Below are 25,119 nucleotides of genomic sequence, written 5' to 3'. Positions count from 1 at the left end.
GTCAACTTTTTAATGCATACATCCATACAGCGGGAAACAGTACCTGAAAGAGTGGGGGTGAAATGAAGACCCAAATATTTGATGCAATTAGGATTCCACGTAAAGCCGGAAGAAATGAAGTCGGATTTATAAGTAAATTTGGTGAGAGGTAAAATTTCACATTTATCCCTGTTTAATTTGTAACCAGAAACGAAGGCAAATGAATTGACTTCGTTTAAAAAAGCAGGTAAGGAAGTTGTGGGTTCAGACAAAAATAATAAGACATCATCTGCATAAGCAGCCATTTTGATTGTGGATTGATGAAACGTAAAACCCTTTATAGCATCATTTTGGCGGATTCGTAAAAGAAAGGGTTCTAGGGAAAGATTAAACAAGAAAGGAGAAAGAGGACAACCTTGACGCACCCCTCTAGCAAGGGGGAAATAAGAAGAAACACCACCATTCGCTGCAATAGCAGCTCTGGGGTGAGAATACAAAAGAGAAATGAGGGTTGAGATTCGTGGACCAAATCCGAACCATTTCAGTGTTTGAAAAAGATACGACCACTCGACTCTATCGAAAGCCTTTTCCGCATCCAAGGCAATGGCAGCAAGAGGATGAGAAGAGTGCGAGGTCTTGGAGAGAACGTCAAAGAATAGTCTAGTATTATCTGAGAGCAATCTACCTTTAACAAAGCCAGACTGCTCCTTCCCTAATAAATCTGGTAAGAAAGATTCTAAACGAAGCGCCAAGGATTTAGAAAAAAAATTGTAATCAATATTTACCAGAGAAATGGGCCTATAATTTTTACAGTACTGTGGATCTTTACCTGGTTTGGGGAGAATACAAATAAGAGCATCAGAGAAAGAACCGGAGGTAGAACCAGAGTCAAGAAAAGAAGAAATAAGAGAAGTTAATTTTGGAATAAGTAAAGCTGAGAAGTGAAGAAAAAATTCTACAGTAAAGCCATCCGGACCAGGAGCCTTATCTTTTTTGAGAGTCTTCAAAGCACTAAGGAGTTCTTTTTGAGTTATATGTGCCTCTAATGAAGAAAAGTCAGGGGGAGTTGTGAAAGGAGAATCAATGACAGAGAGAAATTGAGAAATATCCTGTGATGAGGAGGTTGTTTCTGAGGAATATAGTGATTTGTAAAAATGAAGAAATTCCGTTAAGATGGCATCATCTGTGTGTTTTAAGACAGAATGCTGATCATAAATACTATCTATATTGGTCTTATTCTTTTTAATTTTCAAATAATTAGCCAATAATTTGCCAGCTTTATTTTGGCCTCCATAAAATTTAGCACTAGAACGCAATAGGTAGTTAGAAGCATTGTTTGTGGTATCCTTATTAAATCGCAACTTAGTAGCTATGAGGTCATGTAAGCAATCAGAAGATTTAGAAGCAAAGTATGAGTGTTCTAGATTCTTGATCTTATGGAAGAGGTCATTATTAATTTGCTCAGCTTTCTTACGTTTGCGAGAGACAAAACCAATAATGAAATCCCTAGCAGATGCCTTAAAGGCATCCCACACAACAGGAAAAGACACCTCAGAAGATTCATTACGTAGGAAGAAATCATGAAAAAAGGAAGTAAAGAGTGAAACAAAATCGGAGTCAAGAAGGAGAGAATGATTAAAACGCCATTTTTTGTTTAGAACTGGCTTCTGTAAAATGTCGAGGTGAATGGAGACTGGTGCATGATCCGATATCAAAATGGAACCTATGTCAGATGCAAAGAGAGATTGAGAAAGATGATGCGAGATAAAGAAATAATCAAGTCGGGATTGTGTCTGATGTGGTGGAGAATAAAAAGAATATTCTCTCAAGGTAGGATTACACAATCTGCAGGCGTCAATAAGTTTGTATTCATGTATTAGTGCCGTGAAAGATTTATGTGATTTGTGGGGATTGTAAGTAGTGACAGAATTCCTATCTAAAAAAGGATCAAAAACCTCATTGCAATCTCCCGCCAAAATAAAATTGTCTTCATAATATTGGGTGATGTGAGGGGATAGGGAAGACCAAAAAGAAGCATCACCTGTAGTTGGGGCATAGATATTGAGGAGGGAAACTGGGGTATTATCTACAACAAACTTAACCAAAACCCATCTGCCAGACTGGTCCGCTGAGTCAGCAACAAATTTGACAGAAAGAGATTTATGAAATAAAATGAGAACTCCATTGCGTTTACCGTCACCAGGGGAAAAGAATACGTCTCCAACCCAATTTCTTTTAAGTTTAATAGATTCCTCAGGTGAGAGGTGTGATTCTTGTAAACAGGCAATGTTCGCCTTAAGTTTAGCCAAGTGTGTCAAAACTCTCCGCCTCTTTATGGGGAAGTGCAAACCCCTAACTTTCCATGAAACAATTTTTAAAGGCATTCAAAAAAGTAAGAAAGAATACATAACAAGCTGGTAAATATAATTCAATAGTAAGCAATCAGTAATAAATGTGAAAGAAAAATGATGAAGAACCTTTAAAGTGTAGATAGATAAGCAATCCATAATGCAGCAATTTTGTATAAATACATAAGCAAAAATGCGAGAAAATGAACTGTCAATATAGTAAGATAAGCAATCCATAATGCAACAATTTTGTATATATACATAAGTAAAAATGTGAGAAAATGAACTGTCGATATAATGAAACAAGAAAAAAGAACTGTATTTATGAATAGTCAATGAAGACAAGAGAATAAGTGAAAAATGAGCTAGACGCATGAGAGATGAAAGAAAAGAATAGGAAAAATAGAAAAGCATCCATGAGAAAAGAAGAAGAAGGAAAAGAAATGAACGAAGGGAAAGCCTTAAAGGACGAGAAGAAGAAAGAGACAGGAGAAGAAGAAGAAGAAGGAGAAAAAAAGAAAAAAGAAAGATAACAAGAGAGGAATATGACTTACATAACATCCAAAACATGTACGGGTGGGAGGGATGAAGGCCACAAAGGATAATGACGGGTACGCAACTCGTGAGGGAAGGCGGGAGGGGAGAGACGAATCAACGAACTCCAGGAAGAAAATTTGGAGAAGGGAAGACACGTGGGTAATGATCTAGAAGTTGGAAACAAAAAACAAGAACAGCATGAACAACTAGGTAATTGAAAGAATTAATACCCAACCGAACAGTACCTCAAGATTAACCAACATAGTGAGAGAAATATATAGGCAGTACCATAGGACAATCATAGAGAACATCAATTAAGAACATCAAGTAAATTGGGAAACAGAAGCAACATCCATAGCACTAGCGCTGTGTGAATATAAAAAACTCTTCAATTTCAGCGGGTCTTCGTAAGTAGTAGTTTTGTTATTAAGAGTTACCCTGAAAAGTCAAGGATGAAATAAACCAAAACGTGCACCAAGTGAACGCAGTTGAGGTCTCAGTGACAAGAATTCCTTATGTCTGTCAGCCGTTACCTTGGCATAATCCTGGGAGAAAAAGAGGGAATTGCCTGACCATGTGATACGTTTCATAGCTCGTGCAGCTGATATAATCTTGAGCAGATCTGTGTATTCAAGGAAGTAGATGATAACTCCTCTAGGTTTCCTGACAGTTGAGGAGGAAGATGTATTCGAAGGAGGACCTAATCGATGAGCCCTTTGTATATTAATGTTGGTGCTATCAGGCAATGAAAGAACTTTTGGCAAGAAGGATTTGAAAAACCCCAGGGGATCTGATCCCTCTGTCCCTTCCGGAAGACCATAAATACGTAAATTATTCCTCCTATTGCGATTCTTCAAATTTTCAAGTTGCTTATGCATGGCTGAGACTTGCGCACAGAGCGGATCCACCTTTGAGACAGACGAGGTCAAGGAGACAACATCACGTTCCAATTGAGTGACCCGACCATCAACAGCCAATAACTTGTCTGTAATTGTTTGAAGAGTGGCTCTAGACTCATCAATGAAGGGACGTAATGCTATTATTTCTTCCAAAAGTATGTCCATGGTAGCCAAGTTAGACTGCTTTGGAGGAGAAGGAGGATCCTTTTTAAGCCTTTTCGTTGAACCCTTACTGGCTGAAGAGACGGAAGAATTCGATGGTGATGATGTTTGCTTAGAAGATGATTCCTGTGAATCCTCCATTTCGAGACACTGAAATCTGGAACTCGTCTGAATTAGGAACTTTCTTGAAGAAATTGAAGGTTTATGCAAGTCTCTTGAAAACCTACTCATGAGGAAGAAAAAATTTGTACCAAGAATATAAGAACACTTTACAATAAATAAATATGCTTACGCGTATAATAAGCAAATAGAAGTGAGGAGAAACCAGTTACACAATCATAAAATAAAGCAGGAATATGCAAATGACAGAAATGGAAAAATAATGAATTAAAATTGCACTATGTGTAAAGTACTTGCATAGCAAAAACCAGTAAAATGCAAAAATATGAGATTACAGGCACAACTGACCTCCAAAGCCTGAAGTTGAAATATTGAACTGCAATGTGAGTAATAATCAAAAACTGTACATCACATGTCACCTATTAATAATGGGCAAGGCACATTTTAACAGAATTTGCGTACATTGGGCATATGATAAAATATTAAAATGTTCATTCACCAATAAGCATGAGGTAAAATGTAAAAATGATAACTGTGCGCTGAAATGGAAGAGAATACATTAATGAAGTATAAGTCACCGCAATATATTACAATAATATGTTTATGCCTAAATGAACCATACCACATATGAAGCTTGGTATCATATGTAAAAGAGGTACCTTAGATAAAGAATCTCGTGGTACGGTCATACAATATTGTAATCTCTGAGAGAAACAACTTGAAGAAATGCAGATATTTGCACTAACACATAACAGCAGCACAGAAACAAAATTGCATAAATGCGCACTCAAAATCTATTAATACAAGAGCATGGAGTAATGCCTAAAATCACTTTTCTATATGACGTCTGTTTTGAAACAACCATATTCAGTGAAACAGGGACAGTAAATGAATAGAACATTTAATTACTCCTTTTGAAGAAACTCAATGCACAATGAAAATAGAATCCTGTCTGTAAGTAAATGAGTGAGTCACAGCCACTTTAACCACTTGGCTGCTAAGGGGTGTGTGCGAGGTCCATTGACTTTCCATTGAAATCAATGGAAAGTCCATGACGAGTTACCCTTGTCATTAGCGCTGAAGGGGTTAAAAAGATACAGCACGCAATGAAATGAAATAATCTCCTCAGCATGCAGACTAATGCTGTGCAGAGAAATAAGGTCAAACATTCACTTCATGCTTTAACTGCCAAATTCGACCCTCACGCATTAGTGTCCTGTCAATAATTCTCCCTTGCATGCTTTGAAGAAAACCAGGTGAGATGTGGAGATATATTCTCTAGCAATGACGCTGTTAAATAAGCTGCTTCTGTGAAGCTTGCTCAAAGCTTAATGAGGAACAGAGATGGGGCACTACGCACTTGAATAAACACATAACTCACTTCAATATTTAGCTATCAAGTGGCAACCTTCGGCAGAATATTCTCCTGGTACCGGTTTTGAAATGCGTGCATTAGAAGCAAAGGTGCGCCACACCATGAAAGCCAGTTCCTTCAGTGCTCGAAAATCACTGAGGTGAAAGTGATGGTTGCCAGAATAATAAAAGCACAATGCACTTCGTAATAAATGTGATAAACCAGTCACATTTGAGGGTTCATGTTTCCAATGAAACCAAGGAGCCGCTGGGAGTCGAACCTCGTCAGCGGGTCTCATAGAATGGAATCTGCGTCACCTCAGAGGAATGCTTAGGGCATTTTTTTTATCGGGCCAGGAGCTGCGCATGTATAAGCAAACTTGTTTAGTTAAAAAGAGTCAGAACGAGGTGAAAACCGGAGAAAAGCGGCAACTGAAAGACTGCCGGCACATGAGTGAAATAACCAGACTACCACTAGGAGCGAGCTCCGTCAGCGGGTCCAGAAAATGGCGGAATCAATCTCACCAGGCTCCGGTGAATGTGTGAGGAGAACAATCAGGCTGTCCCCGCTCCTGAAGCGCCAGCGAAGGCTTCACCACGGCTCCTTAAGGCTTCCCACGACTGTTACCATGCTGTAACCGTTCAGGTCAGGGAAAGGAGTCTCGCCGGGTCCTCCTCCATCGCCGCTCCCCGGGAGAGTCACGAAAACACCGCCATCACCTACGGGCGCAAGCCACGCCCCCCCTTCTACATTTGTTTTGATTTAGAAAACTTTAGGAAGTGCAAGGGCACTGCACCGTTTTTTAAAGTTATACGTTTTTGAAGGAAAATCTTTTCTATCTACCCACACCCTTATTAAAAACTAGTATGGAAGTTTTAAGAAAAGAGGTAGGACATGAAGAAATACATATGCTGGGGAAAAGACGGTGTCAATCGGTGACTTCCTGGGTGCTAGTAAGTTGAATTGATGAGAATTAGTTAAAAAAAACAGCCAGACTCTTTTTGGTCAGTGAATATCGGCAATTATGATCATTGGGGCTGGCAATGGTGTCAGGGAGGCACTTGTCAAATTGGCAGATGGTGCGTGCAGACCACATGCTTTGCGCCAGCGAGTTGCCAGTGTTTTCATCCCCAGCAACCACCACACCACTCAAAGATACACATCAGCTGTGCATGCCACATGCTTTCTTTGAGTGACAGGACACAGGGCCTATTGTCCTCCAAAGCTAGTCCCAGGTCATATTTCTGTCTTATTTGTCTTTCAGACTGCCCTTAGCATCATCCTAGGTCCTTTATTTTTTCTCCCTAGCCTCTTTCTAGTTTCTTCAGATGATCACATTGACAAGTTATTCAAGCTCATACTGTTATATGACATACACTATACCAGAATGATACTTCCACTGAGGCCCAACATCTCCCATCGGCTCTAGTGCCTCGCCCACTGTCCTTGGTGTCCTTTTCAGTCCACCATACCTCTATTGCCCCTCAAAGACTCCCACGTCTCTCTTTCAGCCCTGATATGAGTCTCTTGAGTTGGTGCAGGGGCGCGCCTAGGTGGAAGATAGGACTGACCTAGGCTCAGCTCTCCAAAAGTCTGCCAAGGCGGCAAACAGTGATCTCGCCACCATTTATGTTGCTGTGTATTGGTAATTGTGTAGTGCTTTGCAGCAACTTGTGTAGCGCATCTGTTGCATAATATTTATTTTATTTTATGATACACTTGTTAGAGGGATATAAATAACCTATAAAAACGTGTATCTTTATGGTATTTATACAAAAAGCAGGAGAGGTAGAGGATCTTTGAAATGGTTAGAGGGTTACATTGATATTATTGTCTTGATTAACTCAGCTTCATCAGAAAGTTTGAAGTTAATCCAGGCAGCATTGTTTTTTGTCATGAAATTCGAGAGACAGGACCACATCTTAGGAGGCAATAGGGAGGCACAATAGGTTAGGCCTGGCTTAGGGGCTGTTAAGTGGCAAATTGTAGATCTGATTCAATCCTCATTGTTTTTTCAATTAAATGAGTGGGGAAATCCTTATCACTTGGGAGTGTCACACTAGCTTTATGGTGGTTAGATTTGCCACTAGCTTGCTGTTTGATGGTTTTGAAAAGCTCTTTGGTTCTGTTTTTGGCGCTCTCTAGTTGCGTCCTGCAGTAATTTGCTTTGAAATTACATATGAGCTTGTTATAGTAACTAAGTTAAGCCTCTCTGCTTCTGTGCCAACCTACCAGATGGTTAAGCACAGGTTAATTTAGTGACTTTTGTTGTTCAATCGGATAAGAACTGTGGCTGTTTCTTGAAAAGGGCTCACGCCCCCCTCAACCAACAACCCAATGCCTAACAATGTTTATTGAAGTGGCACGATGGCACATTGGTAGAGTATTGCACTATATACTTTGTTCAATTAAAGCATAACAATGTGACCACAACTGGCATGCAGTTGTAGGTGCTCCAAATACTAACTTTGTTTAAGAGATGCACAAATATGGTCCATCCTCTCTGTTTGAGGCTTTGAGTCAGAGATACTTATGAGACCTACTGACGCCAACAGTTTTTCATCTGGCTCTTGTTTGGTCATTAACCCCTTGCGTGCTGCCGTCGGCCGCTGGCCGGCGGCAGCACTACCTCCCTAGTGATGCCGTCGGCCAATGGCCGACACAGTCGCGCCAACTTTCAGAACGCCCGCACCGCGGCGGAAAAACCGCCGCGGTTAAGGCGTTAAAGTGCTCATGGCCTATTTTACTATGCCAAAGAGAAAATGTGTCTCAATTCATTTAATGCCTTCTGTTTTACTACTTACTGATCATTCACCCTCATGGTATGTGGCATTAATATACTGGGAACAAGTTCTCTTAGGTTAAGCCCTAGAAGGACTGGTGTGGTCTAGCCCTCCTCAGCTACATGAGCTCCCATTGTAAATAATGAATTTGTCTTTGTTGAGCGTAAATGGTGGGAGGAGTAGGAAAATGGCTGCCAAGCTTAGAGGGAATCATGCCTGCATATGTTGTCATTAGAGAATTAGAAGCTATCCGAAAGATGTACTATCCACCTAGACTGATATTTTGCAGTGAGCGCCAACAACACTGGGCCTTTACTTTGTAGATGTTAGGGAAACACACAATAACTAAGGGAGTATAAAGTGCAACTTTAAAAGTCTGCAAGCTTTGTTAAAAATTAAGCTTGCAAAGTTAAACAATGGTATTGTTGGTGGCTCTTTACAGTAGTTGGAAACCATTCTTGTTTTTGTTCAGAGCCTCAAGCTTAATAGCCATGCACTATGATTCTCCACCACTGTCTGTCTCTCTAGCCACAGAATAATAACTGGTCATTGTCAGTGTTTAGACAACTAGGAAGAATACAATAACTAAGAATGGCTGTAGGGGAGCAGATTCTGACCTGTGAAACCACTCAGTGTTTTGCTTTTGGACATGTTTACTTAGTCTCCCTGATTGTGTCTCACCTACTTCAAGCTTCAGGTAAAAATGGATTTGGGCTGCAGTTGTTAGTGCCTACAATAAGGGCATCCTTTTGGTACAGCTAGGGTAAAGGGCACCAAACATGTTGTGTATGACATGTGTTCAGACATGTGTTCACATGTGTAGAGGAAGTGAAAGGGACTGCTTGTCTGGCTTAGCCTGGCAACTATCCACAGGTAGCACTGTGGTAGATGGTATCCAGATTTAATTGGCTATGGCCAACTAAAACCTTTTAATTCATTTGGGAAATCAAAAAGAGATGCTCCAAGTGTAAAATCGACAGTGTTTAAACAGTTTTTGCACTTTGAGTAAAGTGTGTCTAAACCTTTGATTGTCCTGCAATACGAAGGCCATTGATGTGTCTTTTTCTGTCAAATTCTTGGTCACAAACTCCTTTAAAACTCTAGATTTACTCTATATCAGTTTATTTTGTACTTTTAAAATTGGGCATATTTCTCTCAGAAAACCCTAATGGATTTCAGACTTTGCACTTCTCTGCAGTAATAGCGAATTACTTTTCTGTCCAGCAGTCACTGCAAGGCACCCCCCATAATAATGGGACCATTCTGCAAGATTACCCTTGTTCTGGCAGAGGGAGAAGGTGGGGTGACATCTCCATAAGTTGATTAGCTGCACCTTTTTTACAAGCTCTGGCAAGGTGCTAACGCTGGGGCAAAGGGTTGGCAGACACACTTGTCACTACCATCACCACAGGGGAGTTTCCTTAAAGCGTGAGGGAAGAAATCAAACCTAAGTTAACAGAGCCTGGCTCTTATGGGGGGAACTCTTTCTGTTTACCTTCAAGCCACTGTGTGGGTTCTTCTAGAATGATGAACAATGAGGTGGGGCAGCCAGTGTGCTGATCCCTGAAAGCTCCAGTTATGGGTGGAGGGTGACGTTGCATCTTTAGACTGGATATTTAGTTTCACTTTCTAGAATTCTCCACTTGAAAAATAGAACCAATGCGCACAAAAGAATATTTGAGAACAGGAGAAGGACAGACACACGTGCTGGATGACCCCCCCCTGTATGTAGTGAAGGACCTACACCCAACTTCTACATCTGGGTATTCTCTTGGACTCTAGCTCCAGAGTTTGCAGAATTAGCTCCCCCTATAACACCCAAAGCCAGTGGAGGGTGCAATTGCAGGGGACCCTTGAAAAAAGCGGCTTGCTTGAACTTCTGTGGATTGTTACTAATAGTGTATGGTGTCAGAGTGGGTACCTCATCTTCTGGCTGAACACACAGGCACCATGCACATGGCTGAGAGGCCGGGCAGCTTGGGAATTGTTGACAGGTAGGGTGATCTTCCTAAGTGCTGCTGCTAGGAAGACACCTGGTCAAGAGACTACCTGGGGTGGGAATGAGAGAAGATCCAAACTCTTACAGCCAGCTGTTGCTGAAGGTGAGGAAGCAGTGGTGCCTGGGATTTTAGGAAAAGGATTAAGGAAATCACTCTCAGAACTTTGGGGTTCAGGAGCCTCCTCTCAGAGTATTCATTGTAGCTGGAGTACAACAACACAAGTCCAGAGATGAAAATGCATCACAATCAGACAGGCAGGGCCAGAGATAACTGATTGAGAGCTTCCCAGTCGACCACAGCAAAGAACTGATCTCATTGAGTAAACTGATGGCTCACAGCACCTTGAGCCAAATGGACTACAGTACGAGTGAATGTTCCCTCCCGGGTGTACTGGGCCCCTGCTATGTTTTAAAAATACAGGCCTGCCCTTTGTGGCCCTCTGCAGAGCGAGGGTCCTCTCAGGTGGGAGGAGTGCTGCAGCTATTACTCTCCTTTACCCCATTTTCAGAGCCAAAAAAAGCCGAAACAGTAACTTCCCGGTCCCGCCTAATGATTAAAATTTTTGGGCTGATGGAGAAGAGGAAAGACCAGATAGCCTTGGGAAAGCATCTGGCTTAATGCCCCTGTCGAAGTGTGCGTGTATTGACAAAGAGTAGGGGCACTTGCAATGAAAAGCACCAAAGCTGGCACATAAAACAATCTAATAAAATAAAAGAAACAAGTATTAACTGGCCACATCAAAAGGCAACAATGAAAGCTCTCAGGTGAAGGAGCACCACATAATACATTCATTTGTATATATATCCATAGCTCTCCTAAAGTAGCAAGGGTACCACAAAGTGTTTTAGTAATAATGAGGGCTGCCAGGAGGTCATCCAATAAGGGCCTAATGTGCTGGACAAAAGTGGCACCCTAAGTTTCCAGTGTGTTACAGTAATACCTCCGGTACAGGAGTGAGGTTTAGGCATATTTCAAACACCCCTGTGACTATGCTTTTAGTATACCCTGTAATTCTGTGTGATCGATAATGTTTTGCGCCTTGACAAATTGTTAGATGAGCAAAATTAATATTAAAAATGTGGGCTTCCATTGAAAAAATCTGTATAATGACTATTCATTGTTGAATTTATGTTTAAGCCAGTAAGTATGTGTTGGACATGGCGCTTTCTGCAGGGTCTCCCCCAAATGTTTTACCTCCACTTCTCAATTTTTGCTCAATACATTTTTATTGGCCTTAGAAGTCTTTACCCTTTAACACTGCCAACCGGTGCTAGAGTGCTTGTGCTCTCTCCTTAAAACTTGTGAGATTGACTTCTAACCAATTGGCATAATCAGTTTACTAAAGTGGAACTACCTCTGCCTAGGGCCTGTAAATTAAATGCTACACGCGGGCCTGCAGCACTAATTATGCCACCCATTTAAGTAGCCTTTTATACATGCCTTAGGTCTGCCAGTGCAGCCTGTGTGTGTACATTTTTAAACTGCCATTTCGACCTGGAAAAAGAAACAGTTTGCAAGGCCAAAAACTTCCTTTTTAAATATATAAGTCACCCCGGAGGTAGTCCCTGTACAGACAGAATGGCAGGGTGCTGTGTATTCAAAATGTTGTTGATGTACTTTTAAGTTTTACATGTCCTGGTATTGAAAAACTCTTACATTTGTTTTTCACCACTGCAAGGCCTACCTCTCCTATAGGACAACAATGGAGTTACCTTATTACATTTTATAAGTGTAATTTTCAAATGGGAACAGGAAGCCAGTTCATGTTTGGTGTCTCTGATATCACAATTTAAATTCCTAACTCATGGTTAAGTCGGATTTTAAGTTATAATTCTGAAAATGCAACGTTTAAAAAGTTGACATTTTCTTTCCTTATGGTGAAAAAACAAAGGTTCAGGGTTGGCCTGAGAAGGTCCAATAACATAAGGTTAGTTAATTAGTAAATTGAGCAAATCCGTTCTGGGAGCAAGCTTTTTGGGCAACAGGTAAAAGAATTTAATCAAAAACATCAAATTGATAATTACTGGTGCTCACATAAGTGACAAGGGTGCGTAATGTGAATGAGTGAGGGTGACATTACAAAACATATCACACACAACAAACATCGAAATCCAGGACAATATGTACAAGAGGGAGGATTTTCAACAAGGGGTCGACGACGTTTCGATCTTTTGTAATTCTAGATCATCATCAGGACTGTGTGAGCATTCTGAAATAACTTTGTGGCGGGGAGGATATTATCCTGCTTCGGTATTAAGGCCTGTATGTGAGGAAGGCTTTTCAGATTAATGCAATATGTTAAGGGGGCAAAGTAGCATTCCAAATTGGGGGACAACCAAGCATTTACTGGTGGGTCCGGAGTTGTCGGCTTATTGGAAGCAACCGGATATTCACTTAGTCCCAGGGGGTGGCTAAGGGAGGCGGCATCTCCAATAAGTGGCCTGCAGGATACGAAAGTTTTTGCCAGAACCGTCTCGGAACTTTAGGGAGAAGAGGCCAGGTTATTACTTCCTGGTGCTCGTGTTTTAATCGACTTCGCGGCTGCTCTCGCTGCTGCTAAAGTGGTCTCGATTAAGTGGCCTGCAGGATACGAACATTTTTGCCAGAACCGTCTCGGAACTTTAGGGAGAAGAGGCTAGGTTATTACTTCCTGGTGCTCGTGTTTTAATCGACCTCTTAGTGTGTAATTTGTACTTGCGCTCATAGAATTTTTAAAGGAAACATTACTGACTGGACATAGATTTATAGAGTGTTTTTTTGTTGAGTGCTGAGTTTCTGGCCCTCAAGCACCTACTTGAGTCAGGCTTGGACTGCTCTGCCTCTCTACCGTGAGAGTCAAGAGCTAAAAGGTGTACTTGGTTCCAGGTTCCATGGTCTGCAGTGTAAGGGTCCCTAGGCACTATAAGCTAAAGGTCACAGTTGGGGCCAGTAACCTCTCATTGCTCTGGTACCATCAGACCCAGATTTCTCACAGAGGCTCTTTGGGTACTGGAGAGTTGTGGATGCTCAAATGCCATGTGTTGGAAGTTTATTTACTGTCATGCATATAATGCTGCTCCTGCTGGAAGCAATGCTGTGAAATGTGATTTTCTGCAGCAGTGTTGTTCCCTGTAGTTCTCTACTGCCAGATATCCCTGCCATTCCTGTGTGGGAGATCCAGATGCAGGGAATAATCAATTGCTATTTTCTATGTAGGTTAAAGTTTGCCTCTGGCAAAGTCTTGAACATTGTTTGCCTTTATCAAGACCAATGATTGCTAACTTGGCCCTACTGCATGTGTAATCTATACATCGCTACCAACCCTAAATAATAATAATAATAAAAATAGACCACCAAAGAAACTTCATATGCATTGGGTTATAATGACTGTGTATTACAACTGGAATGACTGCTGTAAACTTGAGTCCCAATCACAGAAGGATCAGAATTTATCTAATCAGCATGTGTGCTTTCACCTTTGCCAAGTCTGATTTAGTACAAGGTAAATAGTACTTTGGGGCCTTAAATAATATAGCAACGAGCCGCGACTGATTCAGACCAGCGAAACAGTCCAATTCCCTCTCGAGAAGATGCAAAAAGCATACATTGTGTGTACATTTATAGATCTGCCTGTGCAGATTGCAAGGGGTTTTATACATCAGCTGTCGTTTACTCATTCATTCAAATCCCAACAATCATTGTAAATAAGGAAATACAGACTTGTTCTGTGTTCTGATCCAAGATGTTAAAGTCTGCTTGAGAAATTAAGCAGGCGTGTGTCTCTTTTCTTACAGTGCTTGACTGGCTGGTGCAACCCAAACCTCGGTGGCTGGGAGGAAACGGCTGGCTCTTGGATGGACCAGAGGAAGTGCTGCAAGGTAAGACAGCCCTTCACTTTAACAATGTATAAACAAATCCATGAATAGTGCAATAGGATACTTTGCAAGACTGGACAGTGCAGGATCAATTGTCAGGGCATTTCCAAATCTAAAAGGCAAACCTTTCACAAACAGAGTGGTAATTGTGTGGAGCAAGCAGCGACCTTCAAGATCAAGTCACAGAAGTCCAATACCATGCCTCTCAAATCACCCGCCTTTGTCGTGTCACACTTGCCCTAGGGGTGGGGGCCTCACCCAGTCTCCTGCCGGCCTCCCTTCTATACCCTTTTTCCTGCAACAGCTCTCTGAACAGGCAACATATAACTCGCGTTTCTTTATAAATACAACGCGTGTTCTATTACTGAAAATAACACTCTGTGATAATAAGAAAAATTGTTGACCCTCAGTAGCATAAGAGATTCGAACACTTGACTTCCTGCTTCCGCTTTGTTGAAGGGATGAACGTTCAGTTTCCTGCTGGTCGGCGGAGCTCACATTTTTTTGGGTGTTGCCTTTCTTCCTCTAGTCATTAACGAGTGTTTGCATGCCCAATTCCTGTTCTTCTACATGCGCAAGAGAGAACTAGACTGGCAGTTTGAAATGAACCTGAATTTTAGCAGCATGATTAATCGCAAAGTGGCTTTATCTGTAGAATGCAAAGTGGCACCAAACTGGCTCCCTTGCAATCTCAAAACAACATGATTCCAGACAGCCATGAAGACGCTATTGCTAGGAATATGCAATAAATTATGTAAACATATGAAAATAGGTAAACAATGAAAGTATAAATTGAATAAAAAATGACAAATTAGCCTGGGAAAAATAAGTATGACTAGCATCAAAATAGAAAGTAAGCTCCTCATTGTGCTTCCAGATGTAAACCTATACCAGGACCTAACATGCCATGACTGCAAGGGTTGAGCAAACAGAAATACAATCAAAGTTCAAGTGGAGATAGAGGATATGCTGGTCCAGGGAGCCATACTGCTGCCACAATCCTAGACATCAGCAGAAGTGTGGTCTCAGTTGCTCTCTCTTAAGTGTAATGTATATCCAATCACCTAAAACTGGGCACAAACTGTGGCAGGTTGTTAAGCAGTGTTTGTAGGCAGGGATGGAGAAAAATTCGGCATGGCATAGGAGGCTGCTGACCATGTCATTATGTGTTTCTTTGCATTGTTGAGGATGCCAGAATTCCAGATCTAACCATCACCTTCTGCACATCTAACTCTGCAAAGCTTCTCAATTCCTGACCTCCATGAGTGTGAGAAAAGTTACTGAGGGTTGGAAAGTAGAAGTAGCACACTGACACTTAAGTTTTCTTTAGGTTCTTGATAGTGGCCCCACTGGGGGTTCTGGTGAGGCCGGTGCCCCATCTGTAGTTGCCCTAGTCTCTCCTTGTGCCCCACCACAACGCGACAGCTGCAGTCACCAAAACAGACCTGGCCTTTCAGCCTAAGAATAGCAAGTCGTCCCTGTTTACATTTCTCGTTTTTCCTACTTCCCTATGAGTATTTGATTTTTTTTTTGGGGGGGGGGGGTTGGGGGGTGTGATTCTGCAGTTTGTTCATGCAAAATATTGCACATGTATAGAGCATACTGAGAAAAGTGCTGCCTTTTCATATCACTTTGAGTTTAGGTTATGGCCATGGAGTTCAGGCCAAAGGCAGAGCGAATTTCTCACCGAGACTCACTGGGACATAAAGGAGTTCAGAATACATGCTCATCCAATCCTTGTTCTTTCTGCAGAGCACACGAGCCATGGTTAGGTGTGATTACTGTAAATGTCATTCTGTGCAAAAATGTCAGAAGGAACTACATGACTGTTGAAATATTGCACGGGCAAAAGATAAAGAAAAGCCAGTACTTACAGGTGAGTGGGAGTTGTGTGTTCTTGAGCTTATGGGAAGGAGATGCAAGGAAGTAGGTGCAAGAGAGTGTGAAAAGAGGGTGATGTAGAGGAAAGAGATGAGGTATTGTGAAAAGCAGCGAGTCTCCTAAGACCCCCAATGCTGCCCGGCGCAGGGTCACATTTAATTCACTTTGGATTCGCTATCAAAATAACGAGACAGGTGCTGGAAACTGGAAGGCAAGAAACAGGTTTATTACTCTTAAGAGGAGACCACGTCAACTGCAGACACCGGGATGTCTCAGGGAGGTGTTCTGCTAGCAACTCCTTTAGCTCTTCCTTTTATACAGGTTTGACACAATGCATTTGTTTCATTATCATGGTTACACAAGCCCAACATTGTTTCATCAACATGGTTACACAAGCCCAACATTGCTTCATCAACATGGTTATTCAAGCCTAACATTAATTCTCCTCCCACCCAGGTCAAAACAGACAATCTAATCTTCCAGCTGGACCTTGCTTCAGGATCTAAAACATGTGAGACCGGCCAGATCTAAGAGTCTGTTCTGTTGATAAAAACAGATCCCATTGTTGTCAAAAACAAGTCTTGCTGTGTGCAGTGCAATAAACCATGTTTGCAAGAGTCTGTTTGGTCTTTGGAACCTGCTTGTGTAAGAGTGTCCATGGGTTTGCCTGTAAACAGAGATGAGAGGAAAAACGAGTTTGTGGCAGCAAGTGGTGTTGATGTTTGTCGTGCCAATAGTTTATAGCCCCCAGCTCACATACCAGGTTGGTCAGAGGGATGCTTAGTAAGGGCAGGGTGAAACAAAGGTGACCAACAAAATACAAAATGGCTGCGGTCAGTCAGAATGACTGCAGCTTATGTGCACGTAGGAACTTCCACCAGACAAGATGGCGCAGGTAATGTTTATGATTGTCGTTTTGCTTTTAACAGTATTGGATATGCAGATGGAGGGTTTCAGAAAGATATCAGTAGAAAACTGCATACGAGTCTGAGAGATTGCACAAAAAAGTGATGTGAAGAAGAGATGTGATTGAGACAAACTGAAGACCACTACCAGGTCCACAGACCTTAATATATCCTTATAGCTCTCCGTAGCAGGATATACCGGCTATTAAACGCCGGCTCCCACGTTAAAGGCTAAAGCCGAAGGCGAGGGACTTTAACAAGGGACCGGGACTTTAATAGCTGGTATAGCCCTGCTACAAAGGGCTAAAAGGCTATTAGAACATTCTACCACTAGAGGGCAGAATGTTCAAACAAATAAAACAAAGCTTGAGGGGATTTAAATCCCCTCGAGCTCCAAGAGGCCTTTGTAAAACATTGGAATGTAGCTCTGTGGGCCTTTACCGGCCCATAGAAGCATGGAGCACTCCAGTGTCTTCAATGGAGTGCTGCAAATTCTCACGTTCTAATAATGTTTAACACATAGTATGCTTAAAATGTTTACATGACTTTTTATGTGTGGATATATATGTATATATAGGTGTGGGTATATATACAATATATGTATATATGAAGTTGCAGATTTCAATTAATTGCATCTTTATTCGATTTTAAGTTAAAATCATAAAAGAAAAAAAAGGGATACATCATAAAATGATAATTGCAGCGACACGGGTGATATGCAGGTGAAAGTGTGTACACTTAAAACAACCAGCAATAAACCAAAGCTTAAAACTCAGTGTACACATGTCAACACAGGAACAAACCATCAAGACAAAGTCCATGCAGTTGAAACGAGCAGCATTTGAGTGACCTGACTAACATGCCTAGGAATAATGGTACGTTAGTTAAAGTCTAAAACAGCAATAACAGAGCGGTGAATTGTAGGATAACCTACAGATTTACAGCTATACAGACATCAAAAACCTCCAACTTTCTGCTATGATTCTATAAGTTAAAAGCAGAGGCCCCCTGCAATTAACAGAAAAATACCGTCCCTTCGGATCTAATTCTTCTGAAAGATAACTAAAGCCAGGAAGTCAGCATGACCTTACTGCCACTTTCAAGAACAAAAGTCGGAATTGCTTAAAACTGCAAGTATCGCAACGCATCCCTGCACTTTCTGCACTTAAAACTCTTTAAAATAGGTTTTTAATAGGATTTAAAGAAGGTCTACAAAGTTCACAGAAAAACAAAAAGTGCATCAAAAATTGATCAGACAGCCCATCACATAGGCAACCCAATGCAGTGCTTCCAAAGGCACTCTGATCCTTCAAAAAACACGGAAGCCCACACTGTACCTATCCTAAAACAAAAAAGAGGAGATCTTCCCAGCATGTCAGATATAACTTTAAATACAGCATGGGCTCATCTGGCACCAATACCATGATAACATCTCCCACAGAGTGTATATTAGATTCTGTAAGTGGCCTCTGTGCCTGGCTGAGTTCTTGAAATTGGAGCTAAGCCATCTGCTCATCATCTTTGGATAAGTCTTTCAGGATGCTTTGCACATAGTCCAGTCAGGGGATCAAAAATCCCTTCTCAAGACTCTATGACCTTCCTATCCAGACTTGTCTCCCTATTGGTCCAGATCTTAACCCACAGAAAAAAAGGGGCCAACTTCACTTGCTCCGAGATATTCTGTAAACTTAGTTTTGGGTGGATAATAAAGTGGGAGCTGGTAGGAGAAAGCCATAGGAGCCGTCTACATATGCAGTTTTCTTCAGTCTGTAGAGGGATAGAATTAAAATATTCACAGACCCCAGCTCCCGAGCTACTGAGCTGCAGAAACACACCAGTTTGTATTTATTCAGTTGGGGTGAGATGGTTGCTCTACCTACAGTCTGAGAGATTAAATTGCTGCTGCTGACCTACTAAGCTTCAAGCAGAAATTGCTGATCTGCAAGTGCGAAGCACCAGAGAAACCAACCACTACTCCCAGATAAGAGATACTACTAACACATCTTAGGGATTAACTGCCAACCAATAGATTTGTAGCATTTCTCCTGCCTGGCACACGTGCCATGATATGAGTTTTCCCAAAATTGGTTACTGGATCTAATTTCCTCCTAAAGGTCACAAAGGACTCCACTAATATCCAAAGTACTCTCGGTGCTTGTGCCATGAGTACCATATCATGTGCATAAAGTAGTGCTGGGACCAGAGAGTTCCCTATCTTTGGGACATCACTTTCAGCTCTAACAATGGAGGAGCTCGAGTCATTAATATAAATCATAAACAAAAGCAGGATCAAAATTCAACATTGGCGAATTCCTCTAGCTAACGCAAAGGTATCTGGCATTTCACCTGTGATGGGCCGAATTGTACTTGGGCTGATAAGTTCTCATGCAAGATGCACAAGAAGTTTACCAGTGCTTCCTCTACCCCCAGTTCTAACAACTTCAACCACAGCTTTGTGCAACTGATGGAATCTAAAGGTGTAGAAAGGTCCATAAAGGTCAGGGGAAGAAGACACCTCCTGGGGACTTTAGACTTTCCAATAATCAGATGTAAGTTCAGGCACTGCTGCACTGTGCTTTGCCCTGGTGGAAACCTTTATTGGTAGGGGCACAACATGTCATTTTGATTATCCCAAAGCCTCAAGCGATTAAAAAAACACTCCTCCCAAGACCTTAACTGTACAGTCAATAAGGAATATAGGGTGGTAAACTTTAGGTAACATGGAATCCCCCTTTTTTTTAAATGGGGACTTTGGTTAATAGAACCCATGAATGTGGAATTTTTTTACACAGTGTGTTATTAAATGTATTCATAAGTAAAGGATCCCATAAATCTATGTTGTATTTGGTGAGGTTCTAATTTAATTATAACTTGTGCCTTAAGGTAACTTTAGCCAGCGCCCCTGCATAGTTTCTTCATCAATAATTGTATCGCAACTGTTTCAGTGATATCAATGATGTCATAGTGGATGTCATGGCTGATGTAATATGTGGGGTAATTAGAAGTGCATGGTGAGTGTGCAAGTCATAGTTGCCTTAAGGCACAAGTTATAGTTTTTTGAGATGATTAGAACATTAACTAATACATTTCTATGGTTTTATGTGTGTAAAATCTGAACCTAACTGTAATGTCTTGTAACTTTGGTTTTAGTGAATTTCTAAGATTGCTTTTATTCTATTTCTGAATTATAGCAACCCTTTAAACTTAGTGTTTTTGTAGTGAATTTCTTTGTTTTTTTTAATGCTGTTCCTAACTATAACGTCCAGTAACCTTTGGTTTTACCTGGCCTTTGACCAGGCTCTGCGTCCAACCCTCCACATACAGCCTTTGGTCATGCGCAGTGGGGGGGTGGTTACAAGGCCAACCCACTGCATGCAGCCAACCCCAAGCTGCACATGGCCTTTAGTCATAAGTCCTGGCCTGCAGTCAGGCCCTGAGGTCAATCATTGCATGCAGCAAACTCCACGTTGCGCATGGCCTGTGGCCGTGCCCTGTATGGTGTTGGCCACAAGGCCTGGCCACCTCCCCAGGCTGATTTTATCCCCGGGGACTCCATCCCCCGGAGCATTCACAATATTTACAGAGGCCGATTTCAGCCCTGGGTACCCTATCCCCCGAGGTCTGGTCATACTGTAAAAGGGGAGGGGGGCAGGCAGCTTCCTTTCCTGGGCCAATTTCGGCCCAGGGTCCTCACCCCCTGCTGCCCGGCCATATTTCAACAAGGGAGGGGGCATGAGCGGCACCCAGGGAGGGGTGCCAATCATGCCCCCTCCCTGGCCTGATTTCGACCCAAGACCCTATTCCCTGGAGTGGGCCAACAAAAGGTAGGTGCCATGATGCCCATCCAGTGCACCCAACACACTATGGTTGAGGACCGTGGGGGATCTCCAAATCCCCCGTAGCCCCAGCAGGAGCCAGCTTTGCTCCCACGCACCGGGAGCAGCTAGAAATGCTGCTCCCTGCGGGCAGGAGCAATCTTGTCATCTGTTTCCCTGCCCGCTTCAGTGTGGGCAGGGAAACAGATGAAAATTCTGTTCCAAGCAGGCTGGAACATTGTTCATTCTTCTGCCCACTTGAAGCAGACTTTGTGTTTACTCCCGCTTGGCGGGATTTTTGAAATTGCTTCCGCCAAACAAAAACAAACACATGTTTCCTGGCTCACGCCAGGGCAGGCAGGGAAACCAGTATGTCCCGAGATTAGGGATCCCAAACATAGCATATGAGCCATCCCTAAGGGATGGGGTCTCCAGGGACATTATTAGCTCTGGGAGGAGGGCAGCACGTCCTCCCACCCTTTTGTTATTGGGGCAGGTCTCTGGGGTATGGAGTCCCCAAGTTCCAAATCAGCCTCCCTTCCCCATTCTATATACAATCAGGCCCCGGGGAATGAGTTCCCTGGGGCTGAAATCTTTCTGGGAGGGAGGCCCAATGCATCCCTTCCACTTGTTTTTTAAAGGGGAGGGGTTCTAATCATGGCCCCTCCCCCCAAATATATCTATTGTCCCTCCCTGGGACCTGGCCCACCCAGGGGGTGATAGAAAAACAAGTGCAGGAGACCATGCTTGTTTTTTTGTTTTTAATTTTGCCCTAGTTCCTCAGATCATTTGTGGCAACATTAAGAAAAAAACAACACTCCCTCACCACCATGCCAATGGGGTTCAGGGTATTTCTACCCTGCCCTTGTGTGTATTTTTTTTTAACCTTTTTCTTGGGACTCGACCAAGTCAGAGTCCAAAGAAGGCTGCCACCACTTCCTGGTTCAACTGGTGGCAGCCAATCATGGCATTGCTGTTGGCACGTGGATCTGCACAAATCAAATTTTACAGGGACATTATAGTTAGGTTCAAATTTTACAGACACAAAACTGTAGAAATTCAGCAGTTATAGTTATTTCAAGTAACTATAACTCGTTCCCTAAGGTAACGATAACTCACGCCCTGCCATGTGCAGTGGCATTATCAATTATGTCTTGAAGAGTGATGTAATATGTGGGGTAATTAGCAGTGCATGGCAGGGGTATGAGTTATAGTAACCTCAGGGCACGAGTTATAGTTACTTGAGATAAATATAACTAGTGGATTTCAGTGGTTGTCCTGTTCTTTTTAAAACAATGTTTTAACTGACATTTTCACATAATTATAATATGCCGGGCATAACTTAAAGTGGAGGAGAGTGACAGGCCCCCCTCCCTGAACCTATTGTGGACCCCATCACCTGAAGCCTATGTTATTTGTAGGTAGATGTCCACCTGGGGAATCCACCAATCCACAAGTAGGAGACTCTGGGGAGTCCCCCAAAGCTCCTGTGGCCCCAGCCATCTCCCCCCTCATACTGCTTGAGCCCGCATTGCTCCCCCCTTCTCCCAGTGGAGCAGCTTTTTCTGTATGCTTCTGCTGGGTGGCTGCAAACTGTGTTTCCCTGCCCGTAGAAGCTCCGGCTGGAATACAGAAGTCTGCCTCCCACCCGACAGGAGAATTTTAAAATCTCTAGCTGAGTGAGAGCAGACAGGCCTTCCCTGCGTGGCGCTACTGCAGGAAGGCATGTCTGATCACTCCCATCAGATGAGAACAGACATATTTTTTTCTGTCCTCGCGCTGATCAGGGAAACTACCATGTCCAGGGTGTGGGCTACCTGGGACACAGTAATTGAGCTGGCCTCCAGGGCTCAGAGAATGGGGTGCACACCCCTTCTATAATTTTTAATGACATGTGGCCCCAGGGGAGGAGTTCCCCCAGGCCTTTAAGGCTCTGAGATCAGGGGCACACAGCTTGATCCACAAATGTGTGATAACATGTATCTTCATCTACAGAACAGGGCGAGACTACAAAGAGGGGAATCTCCACCAAACTTCCTCCTAGCTATATGAACTAAGTGCTTCTTTGTTTGCTGGAGATGTCCTGAAAATTCCTATGCATCAAGAAGGCATCACCAAAATCAGGGTGAAACAAGCTTGGAGGACTTTTGGTAAAATGTCCGTCAACAAAAGGTGGAAAGACCTTTGCATACCTCTAAGGAAAATGGGGCAGGGCCAAACAGGCGGACCCTGCAGATGATTTGGGGTATTTGTATACTTAGGGTAATTAAAATGGAGAACCATGGACTCTGCTCTCAAGACAAGAAAGAAACCACTCTTCACAGTCCCTACAGATCAGATTGCGCTCTGGTAGATCAAGAATGCATTCACCTCCTGCAAAGGCGATGAGGCAGACTTTATTCATATGCTATATATGCTATGGACCTGCCCACGTATGTTAGATTATTGGAATGGCGTTCGGCATTCCCTGGGAGAGGCCACACCTATGACAGTTAACGACAACACCCTGGAGTGCCTCATGGGGCTCCGTAGATGCACCAAAGCGCAGAAAGTCCAAAGACGTTTTCTGGATCTGGCCCTTTTGCTAGCCATTAGGGCTCTCACTATGAGGTGGAAATCTCCCAGATGCCCGTCATTGTCTAGTTGGCTAGATGATATGATACAATGGGGTGGGGCTGAGAGTACGGCGCTTAGAAGAGTGGAGACTAGGGTGTTACAGAAACTGGCCATCCCTATGGAATGGGACATTATGTCAGAGGAATTCAAACAATTAGATCTAATCCCTGCACATAACACCCCCACGCAATAATCAATTTTCACTCTACACAGGAACACAGCTAGACCTACGCTGACTCAGGCCCACATACCACGGATTATGGACAGAGTAGGATGCATGATACCTCTCTGATACCCGTATCAGGGGATCATATGCATCAGAAACAGCAGACCAGGAGGGGGGGAGGGAATGGGAGGAGGGTGAGGACTAGTTAGAAAGTTAAAGTTGGTTTAAACATAAACATGCTTAGTATTTCGGATTTTGATGTAATGTTAATGGCCTCTTATAGGTCTGTACTTCTCATACCATGATGGGGGACGACTGACGAACTCCATTTGTAACCAGAGGTTATATCACGGTCAAATATGTATTATGTATATGATGGAAACGACAAAAACAAAATACCTTATGTCCTGCCTTTATGCTGATGAGGTGTTTTAACAAAGTATGTTAAAAAAAAAAATGCATTCACCTCTGGAATTCAGATTATTTTTCAACATCGAAAAAGAGAGGAAACACACTTGCTTTGTCTTCGCCAAGCCCAAGTAGTTAGGATCATTTGTGCTTTACAGAAGCGGAGCTTTACCTGTGGTACCTGCTGTGTTCATATGTGTAAGTGCTTCCTGTTGAGGTTTAATTTCTGTGAAATGAGCATCAGGGCCAGAATGGAACCTCATCTTTTCAAAGAAGAGTCCAGAGCTTTTCCAAAAATGTCCACCCAACAAGAGTACTTTCTATTGGTTACTTAGTAAGCACTATCTCATTGGGTAAATGTCGAGTGCATTTTCTTCACTACAGCTGCGTAAAGGACCACAAAGTGATGTTTCCAGTGACCTTGTATGTATGTCATTTCGGCGATGTGATTGTTTCTGCCAAGTCTTCATCCACAGATCTGTGATAATATGAATCCTCATCAAAAGAAAACAACAAGACTACAAATAAGCGAATCTCCACCAAACAAGGGTACTTCCTCCTAACTATCTGAATTAACTGCTTATTTGTTTAGTGGAGATGGCCCGTGTTACTCTGCATCAAGAACGCTTCAGCAAAATCAGCAGGAAACGCGCTTGGTAAGCAGCTGAAAAGGTGGGAAGGCCTTTGCACACTAGTAAGGAAAAGGGGGTGGGGCCAAACGAGCGGAGCTTGCAGATGATTTTGAGCATTTGCATTCCCAGGGTAAATCAAAGGAAGACTCAAGGTCTTTGTTTTTATATTTTTCCAAGGGGATGGGGGGAAGTGTGGCCCCCCTCCCTGGGCTGATTTTGGCCCCCGGGGACCCCATCCCTGGAGCCTGGTCAATAATCAATGGGGGAAGGGAGTTGTGCAGCGCCCTCCCCGGGCAGATTTCGGCCCTGGGGATCCCATCCTCCAGGGTCCAGCCTTTTCGTGTTGGTGTCCTGGAGCCCCTCCAAGGCACCTAGTCTCCAGCATTGGGGACAGAGGGATCTTTAATGCCCCTTGTCCCTGTCTGCTTCTCACCTCCAGCTGGAATAGTCATTGCTCCCACGCTTAGGGAGCAGCAAAAAATGCTGTTCCCCGCATGTGGGATTTTTTCATCTGTTTTCCTGCCCGAAACAGTTAAAAAAGTCTGCTCCCAGCGAGAGGGAGCAGTTTTCCTGCTCCGGCCTGCTGGGAGCGGACTTGCAAGTGAAAGCAAACTGCTATCTCTCGAGGGCAGGCACCTCGGAGATATGGAGCTCAGCCCT

General features: G+C 42.8%; 1 protein-coding gene across 1 annotated transcript in view; it reads left to right on the top strand.

Annotated features, from left to right (window-relative positions):
• Positions 1-25,119, top strand: part of WFDC1 (WAP four-disulfide core domain 1) — a 293,650-nt gene that overhangs the window by 144,237 nt on the left and 124,294 nt on the right. Inside the window, exon 3 of the mRNA XM_078669220.1 lies at positions 13,956-14,039. Within this exon, the coding sequence (XP_078525346.1) occupies positions 13,956-14,039 (84 nt within the window). The remainder of the gene's footprint in view (positions 1-13,955; positions 14,040-25,119) is intronic.

Source organism: Lissotriton helveticus, chromosome 12, assembly GCF_964261635.1.
Source record: "Lissotriton helveticus chromosome 12, aLisHel1.1, whole genome shotgun sequence".
In the NCBI taxonomy this organism is placed as follows: Eukaryota; Metazoa; Chordata; class Amphibia; order Caudata; family Salamandridae; genus Lissotriton; species Lissotriton helveticus.
This window is presented reverse-complemented; position numbering and strand designations above follow the sequence as displayed.